Source organism: Mixophyes fleayi, chromosome 12 (assembly GCF_038048845.1).
Source record: "Mixophyes fleayi isolate aMixFle1 chromosome 12, aMixFle1.hap1, whole genome shotgun sequence".
Classification (NCBI taxonomy): domain Eukaryota; kingdom Metazoa; phylum Chordata; class Amphibia; order Anura; family Limnodynastidae; genus Mixophyes; species Mixophyes fleayi.
In genome coordinates, this window is record NC_134413.1 from 14,460,557 (window position 1) to 14,481,332 (window position 20,776).

At 40.5% G+C, this 20,776-nt stretch overlaps 2 protein-coding genes across 8 annotated transcripts in view; one reads left to right on the forward strand and one right to left on the reverse strand.

Annotated features, from left to right (window-relative positions):
* The first annotated feature begins 113 nt into the window (after nt 1-113).
* DMAC2L (distal membrane arm assembly component 2 like) lies at nt 114-20,520 on the forward strand. 5 transcript variants are annotated; one of them, XR_012680225.1, is made up of 7 exons: nt 114-216; nt 4,487-4,603; nt 10,677-10,885; nt 12,752-12,923; nt 14,237-14,353; nt 17,351-17,428; nt 19,906-20,520. XR_012680225.1 is itself a non-coding variant. In XM_075192628.1 (6 exons), the coding sequence occupies exons 2-5, from the start codon at nt 4,497-4,499 to the stop codon at nt 14,349-14,351; spliced, it is 603 nt and encodes a 200-aa protein (XP_075048729.1). In that variant the 5' UTR covers nt 114-216; nt 4,487-4,496; the 3' UTR covers nt 14,352-14,353; nt 17,351-18,486. The 5 variants fall into 5 exon arrangements, 4 of the variants coding, with proteins under 4 accessions (XP_075048729.1, XP_075048733.1, XP_075048732.1 ...); XM_075192628.1 differs by lacking the exon at nt 19,906-20,520 and having other exon boundaries at nt 17,351-18,486; XM_075192632.1 differs by lacking the exon at nt 19,906-20,520 and having other exon boundaries at nt 17,356-18,486.
* CDKL1 (cyclin dependent kinase like 1) overlaps nt 18,489-20,776 on the reverse strand; it is a 29,219-nt gene continuing 26,931 nt past the window's right edge. For all 3 annotated transcript variants that reach the window (XM_075192626.1, XM_075192627.1, XM_075192625.1), the window contains exon 9: nt 18,489-19,950. In XM_075192626.1, the coding sequence (XP_075048727.1) occupies nt 19,846-19,950 (105 nt within the window). In that variant the 3' untranslated portion in view covers nt 18,489-19,845. The remainder of the gene's footprint in view (nt 19,951-20,776) is intronic.

The following is a 20,776-nucleotide window of genomic DNA, read 5'->3' on the forward strand; positions in this document are numbered from 1 at the left end:
CATAGAAGCAACTTTCCAGCCAATCAGTATGCGCCAATTCCCAACCAATAACACAGCAGCTCTCTGTATATAGACCAATAGTTAGGGAGGAATCAGCCGCTGCCAATAGGATGGAACCAGGAAGAAGGTCTCGGCCAATGGTGTCACTCGGATAAAGGTTGTAGTACAGTGGGCGTGGCGGCTGCAGAGTACTGACACCCCCCCATGCTGCTGGAGGTGAGATTGTTGTTGTATCCTAATATACAGAGTACTGGCTGTGTATTATATTATATCCTAATATACAGTGTACTGACCTCTCCTCTGTGTTATATTATATCCTGATATACAGTGTACTAACTGCTCCTGTGTATTATATTATATCCTAATATACAGAGTACTGACTGTGTATTATATTATATCCTAATATACAGAGTACTGACTGTGTATTATATTATATCCTAATATACAGAGTACTGACTGTGTATTATATTATATCCTAATATACAGTGTACTGACCTCTCCTCTGTGTTATATTATATCCTGATATACAGTGTACTAACTGCTCCTGTGTATTATATTAAATCCTAATATACAGAGTACTGACTGTGTATTATATTATATCCTAATATACAGAGTACTGACTGTGTATTATATTATATCCTAATATACAGAGTACTGACTGCTCCTCTGTGTTATATTATATCATGATATACAGTGTACTGACTGCTCCTCTGTGTTATATTATATAATGATATACAGTGTACTGACTGCTCCTGTGTATTATATTATATCCTGATATACAAAGTACTGACTGCTCCTGTGTATTATATTATATCCTGATCTACAGTGTACTGACTGCTTCTGTGTATTATATTATATCCTGATATACAGTGTACTGATAACCCCTGTGAATTATATTATATCATGATATACAGTGTACTGACTGCTCCTGTGTATTATATTATATCCTAATATACAGTGTACTGACTACCTCTGTGTATTATATCTTATTATACAGAGTACTGACTACTGTGTATTATATTATATCCTATTATACACCTGTGGCTAAATCACTTATAAATAACTTATTGTGACAATTTATATCAGTACAAATGTACTGATATTTTTTTATATTGTGTGTATTTTGGTATAGGAAATGTATTGATTTCTCATGTATTATGCCAGGCATTTGTTTGAGGAAATCTGTTGTGTAGCTTCCAGAGGAAATCCTAATTAAGGCTAATTAGACCATTTTCATGTGAAGTGACAAACACTTGCTATGGTATAAATGCACCGCAGTAGGTCGTTGCCTTACTTTCATTTGTAGTTTTCATCCTGTATCTTAGAACCTGTCTGAATAATGCAACCAATAAGTTTTAGGATACTTCAGATTGGGGTAAATTTAGTTAACTTTGCATTTAAATCTAAGTTTGGCAAACCTATTGCATCCTGATACTAAATATCTGATGTAATATCTTAGGCTTTGAGGAGCCATCTAGGATCAGGGGACGGTGTAACCCCCTGCTAATGTGTGAAAGAATGTGTATAACAGGAGCCTGTTTGACTGTGTAATGTATCATTTTCCATCTGACTTATGGATGATCACCAGTACCTCTAACTAGTGTGTAAAAGTCCTTGTCAGAACTCTGACCAATAAACATTGTCTGCTTGAAGAGGTAGGTACAATACAAACAGTGGACCATACAGGGTACAACAATACAGAACGAGACAAGTAAAACCCAAACTCCAAGTACAGTGGCTTAGGACAGTGGTTCCCAAACTTTTTCAGTTAGCGGCACCCTTAGAGTCTCCATCATTTTTTAAGGCACCCCTCCAAAATAATTACCGAACAGTCTCGTTTTATAAGCAGTTGGGTCAAAATAAGTATTTAGGTCAGGACAGAAGTACTTAGTAAGTTGTTTGCAAAAATAATACACATAAATCCAAGAGAGAATAATTTTTTTTTTCAATTATATTTCTGTCAAAGAATAATTTACAGCTAATTTTAAGAGGAATAAGATCAAACAAAATAAAACATGTACAAAAATCACGTTCACACCGTGCCCCTTTGCGATCACGCTGTGCCCCTTTGCGATCACGCTGTGCCCCTTTGCGATCACGCTGTGCCCCTTTGCGATCACGCTGTGCCCCTTTGCGATCACGCTGTGCCCCTTTGCGATCACGCTGTGCCCCTTTGCGATCACGCTGTGCCCCTTTGCGATCACGCTGTGCCCCTTTGATTCTTTACTTGTCATACTTGGCCTTTCTATCTCTTATGTATACTTACCAATCCGGCAGCGCCTGGGATCCAGCATCCTGCTGCTTCTTGCTGAATGTCGGACGTGATGACGTCGTGTCGACATTCAGTGATAAGCGAGGAGGGAGGAGGATGCGGAGTCCTGGGCGCCGCCGCCTTGGTAATTTTTTTGGGCTCTGTTTTTTCCTGTCCACGGCAGCCCTGTGACAGCGGTGCCACGGAACCCCTGGGAGCCATGGAACCCCTGGGAACCACGGAACCCCTGGGAGCCACGGAACCCCTGAGAACAGCTGGCTTAGGAGAAGAAGAAATGGAATTGAGACAGAGGGGAAGAGGGCTCTGCTTGTAAGAGCTACATACTAAAGGGAGGGGAACAGACAGCAGGTACAAGAGGAGTCCGTAAAGGGTTTGAAGCACAAGATGAGCGTGAACAGGAAAGAGGGAGAAGGATGGAGAAGGTTAGGTGGATGGCTGGTTGGCTTTGAGGAACAGATGGATTTTGAGTGCCCATTTGAAGGAGCTCAGATTAGGGCACAGACGGACGGATGGAGGGAGAGGGGCAGCGCAGGAGAACTTTTTAATTGTGGTGTGGGATGTGATCAGTGCAGAGGAGAGGTGACTGTCATTGGCCGAGCACAGGGAACAGGCGGGAGTGTGAATGGCGGAGGTTAGAGATATAGGGGGCAGTGGGGTGGGAGAGGGATTTGTAGGTGAGGGTGAGGAGTTTAAAGAGGATTCTGTAGAGGAAAGGGAGCCAGGGTGAGGCAGAGGAGGACCTATACATATGGTTATTGTAAAAGCACCACCTGACAGTCACTACATTCTATTTAATATGCAGTGTTTGGATCTGATACATTCCTGAACTGATTAGAATGGTTTGTTCTGGAAAGTTACCCCTCGTCTTGCTCCATTCATAGCTGTCATTATAGTAATGACCACCAGGTGGCGGTGTGATACTATGTTTGTAATGTGCAGCATCATATTGTCATATATTGTCTTCGCCTTAATGACATATCCTCTCTAGAGACCATCGCGGCTGGTAGAGCGGAGGACGGCATTGCTATAATCATACGATGGATGAGTAGATGTAAAAACACCTATTTATTAACGCATCTTTTCTGTAGAAGTGAAGAGATTTACCTTAAAGTTATACAAATCTAGATCTCGTGTAGGGAAGTCAAATAATTACGTAAGTTTTGTTATCTGTCAGTTTGGAGTCTTAAATGAATTTGCATAATGAAATATGGGACATATATTATTTTTATTATTTATAAAGTGTTTTCTTGTTTACAACATTGGCAAAGTGCTTATGTGCAGGGCCGCCAAGATGAATTTCGATTCCCAGTGCAACAACTTCTTGGGGCTCCTTCCATAGCCACTGATGGGGGTGGATGGGGGTCCTCCCACTACTCTAGCAAGCCTAGGTCCCCAGGCATGCCTGGCCCTGGTATTTTGTACCTGACACCCCCCACTTTCCTCTTGGCAGCCCTGCTTGTGCAGATATAACACAATGTGCATGGGTAATGCCATAAGGTGGATGGAGGATAGTCCATTTAAAGCTCCATTACCACCTAGGAAAATGAGCCAATCACAAGTCACAAACTCCTGATTGTGAGTTTTGATTGGATCTCCCTACCCCCCCACCCCAAGGTAGTTACATTTCACTTATAACCCTGGCTTAAAGCCTCAGGGTGGTGGGGGAGATCCAATCAAAAATCACAATCAGGAGTTTGTGACTTGTGATTGGTCCTCCCACATCGACTGCAATGCTACTTAAAGTTGGTTAAAAAAATCCAGGGCTGCAGCTATGGGGTGGGGGCCCTATAGTAACATATTGGTGTAGGTGGTAGTGCAGCGTTAAAACCTCTTCCAACAGTCTCAATTTTTGTGCTGCTAAAGGGTGATGTGGCCTCACAATAAAGGGTGGTTTGGGGTGTCATTTGGGTGGATCACCTGGTTAGTCTCCCTTTTTTTTTTTTTTTTTTTTTTTATTGGTATTTTGGGGAGATACTGAAAAACATGCTATTGTGTAAATATAAATTGTGTTTCAATTGCATTTGCTGCTAATCTGTGGCATAGTCTTACTGATCACCAGCTAATTGAGCAAATTGTAAAATGTGCTTTTCTTTTATCAAGTTCATGGATCAGCGTTTTCAGCAGTGAATGAATTCCTCTCGGTACTTGTTACTAAGTTACAAAGCGCTCACCTGTTTCTCCGCTTCCTTTTTATACAATCTTTTTCTATTCCAGATCTCGCACTATGATTCTTTCTCACCTTTGTCGTCCATCTCTCTGCACTAAAATACAACCCCCTCCCTCCTCAGGATGCAGATATTTTTGGGGGTGGCTTAATGCAGTGTTTAACAGGTAAGGACTCTGATTTGCTGTTTTATTGAGAGAGACCCTGTCACATTTTTTATATGACACATCTAACATAATTGGAGTGCTGCCTCCTTCTATTGTTGAGTATATGATACCGAGAGCGGAGTGTTATATAAGAGGAAGGTGTCATGTGACTGTGCCAGACCTGTTTACTCATTTGCATACATTGCCACCGGCATTAGGGAGGAGTTGCCAGCATAGAGAGATGGAAGTAGCAAATCAATTAAACCCTGCACCCCTCAATTACCAGAGGTCTCATGCCTGGTGCACCCCAATTGCAAATAACCATCTGCCAGCGCTTCTCTGAGCGTTTGTGACGCTGGTAGCCATAGAATTTTGAATCTCTATACTAGTACAGGTAGCGCGGATTCGGTGACTGGTGTAAATTTTATTTTACACCATCTAAACTAGACTTGGCAGAATAGTTTGGCAATCGTTGGCGTTCTACCAGTTCTCTGGCTCTGCTCTAAATACTTCCAGGATTTTATGACCTGATTCCATCCTCCTTCAGGGTCTTGTATCTTTCTTTTCTATACCAGGAGGTCAAATTCACTTGTCTTTTTAAAGCACAGAAGGCAACAAAACATGACTGAGCCAACAGCACATTAGATGGATGCACGTTATGTTGTGGAAGACGGTCTGCACACTGGGCTAAGAAATATATATTAAACAACTTATGGGCAATGAGTATATTACAGCGTTTACTAATCACAGAGCATTAACTAGAGATTAATAAATTCATAAAAATACTTCTCCCTCCTTGCAGAGAATGGTAATTAGGGCGTAATCTGTCTCCTAGTGTTGGGTGGCATAGTAATTATATAGTGTTGAATAGTCACTTTTTCCATAGTAACCACAGCAGAATCCATTCAAAGCATTATCAATTTGCTTCCTGTTGCACAACAGCCCTGAGCGGTATATAATCTTTATTTACTGTGCTGCCCCTTTTAATTCATCTGATATAGAGAGGAAGGTTCCAGCTTACCGCTTCCCTGATGCAGGATGTACACAATCTCATTCTATGTACAGTTTGTATGTTCTCCCCGTGTTTGCGTTGGGTTTTCTTCGGGTGCTAAGGTTTCCTCCCACATCTCCAAAAAACATACTCATAGGTTAATTGACTGCTATCAAAATTGACCCTAGTGTGTGTGTGTGTGTGTGTGTGTGTGTGTGTTAGGGACTTTAGACTGTAAGCTCCAATGGGGCAGGGACTGATGTGTGTTCTCTGTACAGCGCTGCAGAATTAGTGGCGCTATATAAATAGCTGATGATGATTCATGATGAGCTTACTGTTTCAATAACAGAGACACTTTCTTTACCAGTTTCATGTTTCCGGGCCACTGGCCACACACACACACACACACAGTTATTCCATGCAAATTTGCTGCTTCTCGGACCCACAAACTCATTCAGGAGACAGTTTGCTACTACCATTAATAGTTGCCTTTCACTACCTGGACATTCTGGCTCTGCTTCATTAAGGCACTTAAACGGCGATTTTTGTGCCTATGATCCGCAGTTACTCTGCCCACGCCCAGAACTGGACCACAGAACGCTGCAATGTCCTATTCACCTTCAAAGGACACTTACTACAGCCTACGGACGTGCGTATACCCCATTCACGTACATTTAAAAAAAAACAAAAAATGCTTGTTACGTTCAGTATGCGAGCCTTGATGACGTGGGCTGTCTATGAGCAGTTGCTACACTAGACCATAATTACAGGGAGACTGTACTACAAGGCTACATTAATGCACATGCAACCGATTTAATCAGCATTTGTAACAATGCATCCTTGTGTACTTTAATTTGTTAACTTTTTTTTTGCTTTGCCATTCTTGGCTGTATGCACCACTTCTCCCAACTCCTTACAAGACCTCGCCGGCTCCTGAATTCTGCATTATTCTTCCCACCTTGGCTGTTCTGTCTTCTGTTTCCTTCTGCCCTTTTTTGAAGCGCGCACACAGATGATCGCTTGTCCTCCACGTAAGAAACACAAAACCTAGATCAGCTGAGTGATAAACGGTTTCATCCAATGCACAATATGAAACGCACAAGGAGATATAATACAGTCTGATTATTGTGGCAGCGTCTCATGTATAGGTCACGTCACTTATCTATTATCTGGAGTCAGTCAGCTCTACGAGCAGCTGTACTTTGTCTGTTTCTTCAGAGCAATAAGATACTGCGGGGCCCCTTATCTGGAGTGCACAGGTAATCAAATCTGAGGCTTATTCAGGCGGTCTATAATCACTAAACATAATCCGGGATACCACACAACAGCCGATAAACACAGTTACAGCTGAGAGCACACTTGGTAATTAGGAATATAGTAGATTAAAAACCAATCTGCTCTCCGATGGGTGTGTCGGCGTCCTCAGAGCCTTAACTCCTTATTCGTTACAGGGTTTTATTTCATTTCACAAAGCTTTACTACACAATGTCTTAATATAGAGTATATTTAGTGCAATTGTGAGAATAATGTGTTGTGATTGTGGAATCCTACGTGGTGTATTTATGTAATGACACAATCACAAATCTTTATTAAAAAGAGTATTCTTGTAATGACATTATCAAGCGTTATAATCATCATTTATTTATACAGTGCCACTGATACCGCAGCGCTGTACAGACAACTCGCTCACATCAGTTCCTGCCCCATTGGAGCTTAGTCTAAATTCCCTAACACACAGACAGACACTAGGGTCAATTTTGATAAGTCAATTAACCTACTAGTATGTTTTTGGATTGTGGGAGGAAACCAGAGCACCTGGAGGAAACCCACGCAGACACTGGGAGAACATACAAACGCCTCACAGATAAGGGCCATGGTTGGGAATTGACCCCAGTGCTGTGAGGCAGAAGTGCTAACCACTAAGCCACTGTGCTCTCGGTGTAATCACAGAATCGTGCTCTAATACTGGGTGTATTAGTGTAGTGACAGATTCTTCTGTTTAATAATATAGGGATTATTTATGTAATGAGAGAATCATGTATAAAAAAACATCAACCGTTTGATAAAAGGTCTTTACTAGACCGAAACGTCACGGTGCATATGGTTTTATCAAACTATAGAATAGCCCACACCAAACACAGGTATGCTAGCTTTCATAATTTAAATTACATAATTTCCAGAAATTTAAGCCCTGTAAACAAGATGAAAATTTAAATCCATGTAATCACATCTCAAATAAGTGTGCAAATATAGTATTGAATATCTAAAGTCCACATCTTAGAGTTTAATCATTGCATTAGCAAAATGAAGAGCTGCTTTGTACAGTCATAGCCAAAAGTTTTCCACAGTGATTTTAGACCTTTTGTCAGATGTTGCTGTGGTATACTGAAGTAAAATTACAGGTAATTCATAAGTGTCAAAGGCTTTTATTGACAATTACATTAAGTTTATGCAAAGAGTCAATATTTGCAGTGTTGACCATTCTTTTTGAAGACTTCTGTAAGTCGCCCTGGCATGCTGTCGATCAACTTCTGGGCCACATACTGACTTACAGCCGCCCATTCTTACCTAATCAATGCTTGGAGTTTCTCAGAATTTGTGGGGTTTTGTTTGTCCACCCGCCTCTTGAGGATTGACCACAAGATCTCAATGGGATTAAGGTCTGGGGAATTTCCTGGCCATGGACCCAAAATTTAGTTCTTTTTATCCCGAGCCACTATGGTCTTATGGCAAGGTGCTCCATAGTGCTGGAAAAGGCATTGTCCATCACCAAAATGTTCTTGGATGATTGGGAGAAGTTGCTCTTGGAGGATGTTTTGGTACCATTCTTTATTCATGGTTGTGTTCTTAGGAAAAATTGTGAGTGAGCCCACTCCCTTGGCTGAGAAGCAACCCCATGCATGAATGGTCTCAAGATGCTTTACTGTTGGCATGACACAGGACTGATGGTAGCGCTCATCTTTCCTTCTCTGGACAAGTGTTTTTCCAGATGCCCCAATCTGAAAGGGGATTCATTTGAGAAAATGACTTTATCATAGTCCTCAGCAGTCCAATCCCTGTACCTTTTGCAGAATATCAGTCTGTCCCTGATGGTTTTTCCTGCAGAGAAGTAGCTTCTTTTCTGGCCACCTTCACACCAGGCCATCCTCCAAAAGTCTTCACCTCACTGTGCGTGCAGATGCACTTGCACCTACCTGCTGCCATTCCTGAGCAAGCTCTGACTGGTGGTGCCCCGATCCCGCAGCTGGATCAACTTTAGGAGACGATCCTGGCACTTGCTGAACGTTCTGGCGCCTTGAAGCCTTCTTCACAATTATTGAACCTCTCTCCTTGAAGTTCTTGATGATCCAATAAATGGTTGATTTAGGTGTAATTTTACTAGCAGCAATATGCTTGCCTGTGAAGCCCTTTTTGTGCAAAGCAATGACAACTGCACGTGTTTCCTTGCAGATAACCATGGTTAACAGAGGAAGAACAATGATTTCAAGCACCACCCTCCTTTTAAAGCTTCCAGTCTGTTATTCTAACTCAATCAGCATGACAGAGTGATCTCCAGCCTTGTCCTCGTCAACACTCGCCTGTTAACAAGAGAATCACTGACCTGATGTCAGCTGGTCCTTTTGTGGTGGGGCTGAAATGCAGTGGAAATGCTGTTTTTGGGATAAAGTTCATTGTCATGGCAAATAGGGACTTTGAAACTAATTGCAATTCATCTGATCAATCCATGACGTTCTGGAGTATATGCCAATTGTCATCATAAAAACTGAGGCAGCAGAGTTTGTGGGGATAAAAATACTTGTGGAATTCTCAAAAGTTTTGGCCATGACTGTAGATATGGGGAAGTTGCTCAGAAACTGTACATAAGTCAACTCCGCTTAGCTGGGAGAAGGTGCTGGTGAAGTGATCACTGAATCCAGGGTGTGTACCTACATGGAAGCCTCGAACTGTCCAAGGCTACGTACCCATTGGCGTTAGATTTAAGCGTTTCACTTGCGTTTTTAACCACAAGGTAAATGCATGTAATCAGACCATACATATTTGTGTTTACATCTGTTGTAATTTGCACTACATTATTTTGAACTATATTTGTTCCATTTCACTGCATTTAACTCTCCTAAACAATATACGTCTCTAAAACGCATATTAAAACTTGTACACCCGCATATGCAGCACGTTTCGCTTGCTTTTTAACATGTGCTAAAGGCATCTCCAGTGGGTACGTAGCCGAACACACACAGAAAATAAATAACAGCGCTGAAGCGAAAAAGGGGAAAACATAATGACGTATTGTCCACTAATATTTGGGTTTAGTTATTTTGAGCGCAGAGCGATAAGGACATGTCCTATTGTAACATTCACACCAAGACACGGTACAGGGTTTGCCATCCATAATGAAACGCGCATGGCTTTTAAGGTTGGATGAATCTGGCATTGCTCTGTACCCAGAGAGGGGTTGGCAGAAACAAGGACTCTATCTGGACAAAACGGGACAAATATACAGAAAACTACAAATTAAGCAATAGTGATTAGTTAATGTATATTATAAAGCATCTATTGGGTAGCGGTAATACTATATAGAAGATCTCTATCAATCTCCAAGTATCGATACAAAACCTAAATTGACAAGAAGGAAGTTATATATTCTATAGTCAAACCTTTATGATGTGGACTAATTCATGTATCCAAAACAAGTAATTATTTTCAGAAGCCATCGATCTGTGTTCACCTAGTTGAGTTTATATAGACATTACTTAGTCTGAGTTGGCTTATTGTGTTATAGCTTCATTAAAATGTCTTGGAACAGGGAGAGACGCTTCTTAATTGTTCATTTATGTTGATTGTGGCCGTACATTAACGTGTGGCTTCACCAGTATATCAGGGATTTTGCAAAAGTAAATGACAGGTGTAACAACTTTTTAATTGTATCCATGTATTTGCAAATCTAAACCGTTATTGCGCATGTGATTCTTCCATAATACTATTCTGCATAATGACAATATAGGAGACCTAGAGATGGGTCCCCTTGTCCCCCCGCTTCATTCTGCATATGGTAATGTCCTTTGGGCGGTTCCATCATGTGTATAACGCCTCTCACACCCGCAGGGTGGACTACGAGCGTATAAAGGACGTCGGACCCGACAGAGCCGCCTCAGAATGGCTCCTGCGCTGTGGGGCCAAAGTACGTTATAAAGGATTCGAGAAGTGGCAGCAGGACTACAATGGGCTCCCGACGGGCCCTCTGGGCAAATACAAGATACAAGCTATAGATGCCAGCGAGTCCTGCATTATGTACAGAGGGTTCGACTACTTGGGTGAGGACATATCTGTTACTAAGTGACCGTCTCTCCGTATCTGCGGGCTCTATAGAGGCGCTGTGTATGTGACCTACAGGACAGGATTATCCGTCATTGGAAAGGAACAGTGACCACTGATTTATACAGAAAAGGGGTTTTACAGTAATTTGGAGCACTCTGCCTAAAATGTACCTAAAAAAATGACCCCTATGTTCCCCACGCTGCCCCTGACATTACCCTCATCAAATAGTTTAGTGAGGACAACGATGACCATGTCTGACTGTCACTGTCCTACTGATTAGATTACTTATCAGTGCTCCTCATAGTGACTGCAGGAGAAGTTCAGTGATCACATCTGAATTACTTAAATGAGATTCACAGGGTGGAGAAGGGGCAGCTAGGGGGCTTTCCCTGCTCATTCACAAGTATTTCGGAGTAGAATCCTCACATATGGCTGTGCTGCTTATACATGACAGCTGTCGGGTGGAGCGCCCCTTCTGGGAACCATTTTGTTTGGTTCGGTTTCCCAAGATGCACCATTGTTGGTAGAAATTCCAGTCCACTAAATCAGCTGCCTTATTTAAGGTATTACTAGTAGATCCATGTGGACATCAATCTAAAAGTAACTGCTGTTGTAATAAAATAGGTATGTGATGTTGAATACTTTTGTGTCAAAAAAGACAAAAGTATTATAGGGGCGATACCTCTACTGGCTAACCAAAAGAAATTTTTATATTTGCTAGCTTTCAGATCACAGAGGGCCCATTTGTAAACTTGCCTGGTGAAGGGGCCTCTGATCTGAAAGTTAGCAAATATAAATAATTATTTTGGTCAGCCAATAAAGGTATCGCCCCTATAATACTTTTGTCTTCTTTGACACAAAAGTATTCAACATCACATAGATGTTGAATACTTTTTTTTGCATGGTATTGCAAAAAAAGTGCTTATTTTGCTACATATTTTAATAAAGATAGGAAAATCCTATTGTAGTCTCTGACTTCCACTATGTTAAAATGAGAGATTTGCCACAAAAAAGTGTATATAGAAATTTCCAGTACAAATCAATGCAGCCTGAACCATGAAAATGGGTCAGGTCATAGAGGTGTAAACTCTGTTCTTGAAGGGCTTAAAGTCTGCCAATTGCTTCTATATAGTGATGCAAATTTATGCAGAGTCAAATATTTGCAGTCTTAACCCTTCTTTTTGAAGAAATCTACAATTCACCCTGGCATGTTGTCAATCAACTTCTGGGCCACATACTGACTGATGACCGCCCATTCTTGCCTAATCAATGCTTAGAGTTTGTCAGAATTTGAGAGTTTTTATTTGGGTGTCAAAACATCAAAATTTTAGGTCCATGACCAGGAAACTCCCTAGACCTTAATCCCATTGAGAACTTGTGGTCAATCATCAAGAGGCGGGTAGACAAACAAACCCACAAATTCTGAATAACTCCAAACACTGATTAGGCAAGAATGGGCGGTCATCAGTCAGTATGTGACCCAGAAGTTGATTGACAACATGCCAGGGTGAATTGCAGAGGTCTTCAAAAAGGGTCAACACTGCAAATATTGACTCTTTGCATAAACTTAATGTAATTGTCAATAAAAGCCTTTGACACTTATGAAATGCTTGTAATTTTACCTCCGTATACCACAGCAACATCTGACAAAAAGGTCTAAAAACACTGAAGCCGCAAACTTTGTGAAAACCAATATTTGTCATTCTCAAAACTTTTGGTCATGATTACAAATGTCTCCCGCAATGCATTTACATTTATGAGTGAGAAGATAAAGCCTGGTCTGTCAATAAATAACATAAAAATACTGCAGAAGCAAAATTCTGAGCAGCCAGGTCTGATACTTTGATACCTGTCACTTCCAGACGCTCTGGAGCACCTAGAGGAGATAAAGCTGTATAAGTGTATATATATCGAGGACGCTTGTCTGGAGAGAATAAGCAAGATAGAAAACCTACAGCAAAGCCTCCGGAGACTGGAGATCATCACCTGTGGCAATGTGACCGACAAGGGGATCATATCACTCAACACTTTGAGGTGGGTCCCGGCTTGGTGAGCCTCACGTTTACTTGTCATATTTAGGACCTCTAATACCTACCCTTCAATATACAATCTTTGTAGTGGATATGTGCAGTTCTTTTTCCAGACTTTACATTTTATTATGGAGTTATGTTGAAATTATTGATAGTGAAATGATTTAATGTTGCAGCTGCATTATGTAGTGAAAACTACTCGTGTTACTGGTGTGAATTTGTCTCCGAAGAGCCTCAGTGATTATAACATTCCGGTAGGGTGTTTCCCATGTTCTATGGAGAAAGTTACAATCTAAAGAGCACTTATGCTACGGGTCTGATTAGGCTGTGTACATGCTACAGGGTTTTCAGACTATTATTGGGCCAATTAAACAACCGTTCAGCCTGATATTGCATTAATGTGTACGCTCCAACAATGAACTATTGTTTGAAAGCACGTCATATCGTTTGATTTTTAAACCAGACTAAAAATGTCGTTCAACGATGGAGCGATGTTGTTCTAATTCTGCAGTGTGTATGTACCCAGGACTGGCGGTGTCCATAGATCTTTTCATGGTTATGACAGATGAAGAGCTTGTTTAGTGTGTGCACAGGAATCTGCATGCTGATCGGGACTTTTTTTTTTTTAGCTGTCGTTGGTCGATTGTTAAATATGATGCATTGCAAGAAATTTGCAAGAAATTTTCTGTAGTGTGTACCCAGCCTAAGAATGACAGTACATATACTGCTGGGAGATGTGTCACGCATTATGATACAGGGACAATGGCCTATTCCTTTTTCTTTGTCCTTCCTGGGAAGGACCACTCCACAGCAGCCTTTACAAGGTTAAATACTATGAGAATTCTGTGTAATGTAACTGTACAAAAATCTGGTCCGTTCGTAGACATGTTATTGTTTAGTAAGTTTGCCTGTAGAGCCATTGTTTGGATTATCTTTCCCAGAATCCTTTTCTCTTCCCAGAGCTCTGTTAGTCTGAGGCATTATTAACCTCTATAAAGTGTGGACAAATGCTGTGTGCACAAACTCCAGTGGCCATAACGGTCTGTGGCTATCGCATGGTTGTGATTGTTATGCCATTGTGTGAAGATGTATACATGTTTTATACGTCTTTAGGTGCCATTGTTGCTCTTTTATACTACACAACGCTACTCTTTATTTTATTTTTTTACTTCGTAATGACCATAATGAAAACATTCATTTTATTAACTCTTGTTTTTTTTTGGGGGGGGGGGGTTTATTTATTTATAAATCATGTGTTTCTAATGATGACATCACAGGAGTTTATATAATGTAACAAAAGTAATCTGTTATTTACAGGAATCTGGAGTATTTATTTCTAAGTGACCTCCCGGGAATCCAGAAGAAAGATCTGACTGTGGAACTCCTTCAGAAATCCAACAGCTCACTAAACATCGAGTTAGATCTGGATTAGGGGTAATTTACTAAAGATTCTAAAAGGGAAAGTGGAGGTGTTGCCCATAGCAACCAATCATTCTAACAATGTTCTAAAATGTACTAGATAAACGATAGTAACCAATCAGATTCTAGCTATGAGCAATGCTCCACTTTTCCTTTTTATAAGCATTAGTAAATCTACCCTTTCGCCTTTATTGTGTGTTTATTTCAGTGCTCTTGATGTAGACAGGAATTAAAGTTATGGATTTAGAAGGTCTGGGACATGTGGAGTTCTTCTCCATGTACACTCCAATGATGCAGGGTGTCAGAGGTGAGCCCCCTCAGAGTAGCACCCACATCTATGCACGATCGATAAAACACCCAACTGAGAAAAAAGAGGCTTAAATATATTTCTCTACCTGCTCCAAAAAAAATGGGGCCAAAATTGAGCACACCTTGATCACGTCCCTTCTGGGCCCCAAATCTTGACTGTCCAAAGAGAACCAGAATTGTTGGTGGTATAGAGTTCTTATCATTTTAAATGTCTGATGTTTGTATAGAAAGCCCAATAACTTGATCCTGTTTTGTGTTGTGTTCAATACCTGTATCGGAGCTACTGCTTATATTCACAAGTACATATGTAAACGTTACAAGGCCTTTGCATAGCTGAAGATATCTTCCCCTATCATATAGTTATGTAAGATATGTTTCCTGTTTCTCAGCTTGTTAAAAGTCATCGCATAGAAAGACACTGAAGTCGGCTTCTCCTAAACATGAAGCTACTGCTAACAGAGAGCAATAGCTTAAGCTTTACCACAAACTTAAATGCAATGTCAAATATTGTATATTCTTAAGGTATGGGGACTGTCATAATTATATAATATATTTTATTTTTGACTGAGAATTCTCTATGAAATTTACTTTTGTATAATATATCCATTCCCAAACCATATCACCGTAGTATATCTATAGTTCTTTCTGAAGTATCCTTTAACAATCAGGTTTGCTTTCATATTCTAAACAGCACTAGTAAAATGTCAAGTGTGCACATCCGCTGTTTAGGATTACTAGATTCATTGGATCTAAGACGGCTATCTTATATCTGCCACCTTCTTGGATTCTAGTTACAGAAGATTTTATAAGACATTGGAAAGATGGGGACTCTCTGGTATAGCAATAGTAAAATGTGCTGGATGTGTACAGTTTTGGCACAGGTTCCTAGTGCATTGATAGACTGCATTCTCATGAATGAAAGAAAATGCTTACCTCTGCTGTGTGCCCAAAGGCTACACCTTAAAACCAAACAATATTTTATCAACCATCATTAATAAAAGAACCTAATCACAGAAATTCTTGTAGTTTTTATAACACCTATCTGCTGCATCACTTCATAATCAACAGTAGTAACAGCAGATTGAGAATAATTGAAAATTGTAATCCACTCATGTCTTGTAATGTTGTGCAGTGAATTTGTATAGACATGTTAACCCGTGCATGATACTCATGCATTCTAGTCAAATCAAGCTACTAAAGGTGTTAAAAAGGTTCTTGTCATGCATTTGGGGCTAGGCCAGGCCTCCTCAGGGGAAGAGCGTTACTTCCCGACGTAAGCGCCCTTTTTTAACGTGGTTTTGTCCACATGTCACCACCTCATCATTCTTCTCAGTCACCTCATCCTTCATCTTCATCGCCACATCCTTAATCTCCATCGTCTTACTGTTCTAAAACCTCTCGATACACAACGTTTCTGCTAAACACCTTATCGCTGTGCTCAATCAGTCTTCCTTGAAGGGCAGTATTCATAACCTGCACTTTCACATCACTGCTTCTCCGTACTCGTGAAAATGCGACATACAATTGTCCATGACCAAACACAGGCTCTGGTAAATAAATACCCACATGGTCAAGAGTTTGAGCCCTAACCTCGTAAATTTAGCCTTTACTACCCCTCCCACGGGGGGGGGGGAGGAGGGGAGAAGATGGAAGTTAACTGACTTCACTATTCTAATTTTTTGGTCAAATAATGTCAGTATACCAAATTTCAGGTCAATTGGTTGAGCCCTTTCTGAGAAAATAGTTTTTTCCACACACTAACACACGCCGCTAGGCATATATATATATATATATATATAACTATGATGTAACCAACATATTGTCATAATTCACACCACACCCTTGGGGTAAAGCCTTCCATTTTATTAGAACACAGAACACGGCCTATGGAAAAGAAAACAAACAAGCAAAAAAAAATACAACCAACTAACACAAAAGCAATAGTCACAGAATAAACACTTGGGTTACTGCTAACATACTGTACATGGTGTAAGTTTAGTGCATCTTATAAAGCACCAGAGAAAGTTACGCTAAACCAACCAATCACAGCAGAGGAAAGAACTCTGGGGCCAGCAAAGGGGGTTAATTGGTCCCTAATACTACTATCAAGGGCAGGGATTTATAAAAATACCATTTGGCACTCATAGAAGTGAAGGACAATGAGATGTTTATACCAGTAAGTGCCAAGCTGTGATATATTTTCTTGTATCTGCCACAAGCCTGTGAGGCTTATTTTTAAGTATCATGGTAATTTATTTAAGCAATAATGCCAGGGAAATCATAGATATTTATCCATTGTTCACCAACTTACTACCACTGACCCCTATTTACCGAGCTTTACCCAATGCCATCTTTTTTCCCCTTGTCCCATAACCGCTGGCAACACTAGCTTCTCTGCAGCATGAATGTGTAGTGTATACAAGCCAGCATGGAAGTGATGTTCTTTGGCACTGGGGCTAAAGCCATCTTTAGGGGGAGGAAGAAGGTTCTTAACCATGACTGATGTTTTCGGAAGTAGTGTCCCAGCCAGAGAATAATAAATAGTTCCGATGAATCGGTGCAAAAACCTGCAACTAGGATTGAAAATGATCAGTCTGTGTAATGAGACCACTTTACAGGCAGATAATGACCGTATGGTAGAATATCTTATGGTATAGTAGGGACATCTATGTTTTATACTTGTCCATCTGTTCTCTCCCGCAGAGCAGAAGCTGCACTAAGGTGATGATCAGAGATTAGGAAAAAATTACTCGATAAGAGAACAGGAAATCAACCAACCCTGTAAGATTATAACTGTTCATGTTGTTATATGTATATTATGTTGTTCAGGATGTGTGTTTTAAATGGCAAATAAGTGTAAAATCACCCACATACATGTATTCCACAAAAGCTCAAGATCATTTACAAAACAGACCCTATATTAGAACAACTGAACCACCTTTTATGGACTAATATAATTATATATATTAATGCCCACATTGAGCTCGGTCCTGTCATTCATATCCAATGCTTAACTCATGAAAAAGTCACCTCTCAGCATGTCCTATCTATCTCCCTGTATATATTTAGTCCTCGTCTATCAGTGATTTCAACATTTTGTGATTTAAAAAAAACTGCTGGTTTCACCCTCCTACATGTTTCCTGTACCTACTGACATCACTTTCAGTGCTGCCTTTCCCTTAATTTCCTTTTGATAGATACAATGGTTTACATCCACATGGCTACAAGTTATACCTTAATAAATTGACAATTCCCACCATGAACTTATGATGGCGTGCACAGGTGTGCTCACGGCTGCTTTACATGTACAAAATCCCTGTGCTCACCCTGGCACAGCTCGGTAGATATAAGACGCACAGACTTATGCTTTTACGACTTCAAAAAGCCACTTGGGGGTCATATACAAAGCGCAGGACAAATACCCCTCAAGTGCTTAGGTCAGGGCCAGATTAAGACCCCATGAGGCCCTAAGCAAGACACGGGGGTGGGTACTCTAGTCCCGTCAGTGCCCACCGGTGTTTGGAATCCTTGCCCCCCTCCCTAATGAATGATCTGGCTTTGTCTCGGATACACAGCTAAATGTGCTTCCCCTGTAGTTTGCTTAACTTAATATGAATAAATCTATATGCAAATTTTGTAGCTTTACCCAAGATGTGGGATGGTCTTTCATTCTACTTACCCATGTTTTCAGGGTTTTACCTGTCGTGTTGTTTTCCCCAAATGTTTTGATAAAAGAAAGGTTTCCTGGCTATTGTACATTTGATAGATTAGGTGATGTGTAATATAACAACACTACGGTCAGTCATTCAAGATTTATCAAGTAAAAAAAAATATATATATATTTGTAGTTTGTATACAATTTATTAACATGATAAGTCACCTTTGTCCTTAATTTATGGACCGTCATTATTGTGGTAATATACAGAGTAGAGAGAGAAAATTTTTACTACATCTCCAGAAAGGGATATTGGAGTGTGAACGTTTTGTCCGATATATTGTACACATAACAGACCGAGCTGGAATTTGTGCGTAATCGCTGCAGCTTAATGAATAATCAGAGTCACCTCTGGGTAATCTAATGCCCAACAAGAAATGTCTGGGAAACAGTCAAATAAAGGTCAGATTCCGCCAGACTAAACCTGCTTTTCAGAATACTGGCCGATCAGAACAACGTTATTACAGTCTATATCTACTGGAAATCTTACCTAACGAACAGAGCCCCTATAATTAGTTTAATTATTAATGTCAAATATATATTACAGTGATATTTGAAGAAAACTCTCGTGCCCCAGGTCTGTATAAAAACACACAGACCAACATTTGTGCCTTATTCAAGAGAATTCTGATATAATGTAAATTATAAGCATATTAGAAATCACTATGCTTTTTCAATTGCCATATAAAGGCTTCAGAGGGGACAGGTTAATAATTAATAATCAATTTTATGTGAAATCAGAACTATTTCTTATAATAGAGAGATTCTTAATGAATATTACAGTGATTACACTATTACTCACCATTATAAAGCTATATTTGACTATGGGATTAGTGATACCAGAAAACCACAGTTTACGACTGAATGGTACGATCCCAGGTAGCGGCTATTTACCCGTTGCCAGACACTGCCATGTTTTTAGCTGATCCAATAGTCATGAGGCACTGCTTTGCCTCATGCCTCTGATATCACTGGTTCCAAGTGATTTGATAGGCTTCATTCCCATGACTATTGGTTCAGCCCAACAAAATGGCTGACCTACCCTCAGAATACAGCTAACACTGTCACAGCAGTCTCCAAAATGATGGACACAGCGTCTGGGCAGGTCCATTATTCGGGGGCCAGTCTCACCGCTGTGACTGAGAAAACAACAGCTGCCAGATACTCACCAGTAAAAGCATTTTATAGGTGAAGCAATACATGAACTGTAAAACGGAATTTAAAAATAGCTGTGAATGGCTGCGCAGGGAGAATGTGAGGTGTAATTAAATTGTCCGTTCCTGGAAAACAATCACAGATGTTCCCTGCTCCGGGACATATGAAGCCACACTGCGGATCATTAGCATTTAAAATGGTTGGATCCAATAAACAACTTTCAAAAGGCCACGCTCGCTGTTTACCGGATTAAGTGCCGCATCTCGTTTTCTGCTCGCAAATTCCTGACACTTTGTTCCAGGAACAATAAATATTTAACTAGTCTCTCTTATATGTTGGGGAAACGATAGTTGAACTTCCTTGTGTTGTAATATTTCTTGCTCTCCAGTGCTGGTAAGATGTTACTGCCGGTGAGCTGAGGAAGATGCTGCAGCTGTAATGAAGGAGACGGACAGAGAACACAGTTAGATGTTGCTGCGATAGAGGAAGGTTATTTAGGACGGTTTACTCGTTCCCGTGATGCTCAGAAAGCCAATGCAGTCCACCAAATGAACAACGTAGGACTTGTAGCTCAGCAACAGCTGGAGAACGGAGGCTGGCCTATCGCTAAGCTAGAGACTGAATTGTCTTTAATTGAACTTATAAAGACATGGCAAACTAGATCAGTATCAAAGCCTTTAAATGTCACGCTGGGGGCAGCCATCTTGTGGACTGAACCAACAGGCCTGAGTATGCAGCATAACGACTTAATGCAACGTCACTGAACGCCAATCGTTGAGGTCACTTGTTCCTAGTTAATGACTAGGCTGCATAATTATTAATATTGCTTAAGGAAATGTATTACACTTGTCAAAAGGAGGAAGAGATTGCCAACAATGTAATTAATATCACCCCTACACTCAGTGATGTTATCATAACACGTATTGCATGATTGACATCAATGTAATCTTTTTGGCAAAACCACCTGAGCATATCCCACATACATCTCATTAGACCAGTGTTGGCTAACCTGTGACACTCCAGGTGTTTGTGAAACTACAAATCCCAGCATGCTTTGCCAATATATAGCAGCTTAGTGCTGGAAGGGTATGCTGGGACTTGTAGTTTCACAACACCTGGAGTGTCACAGGTTAGCCAACACTGCATTAGACCATGATCACTCTCCCATAGAATAATGCTACTCTTGTTTGTGGCTCCCGTACAACTGTTATCAGATTATCTCTTTGCCAACCAATGCAGATGGAGAGGGTCCCACTCAC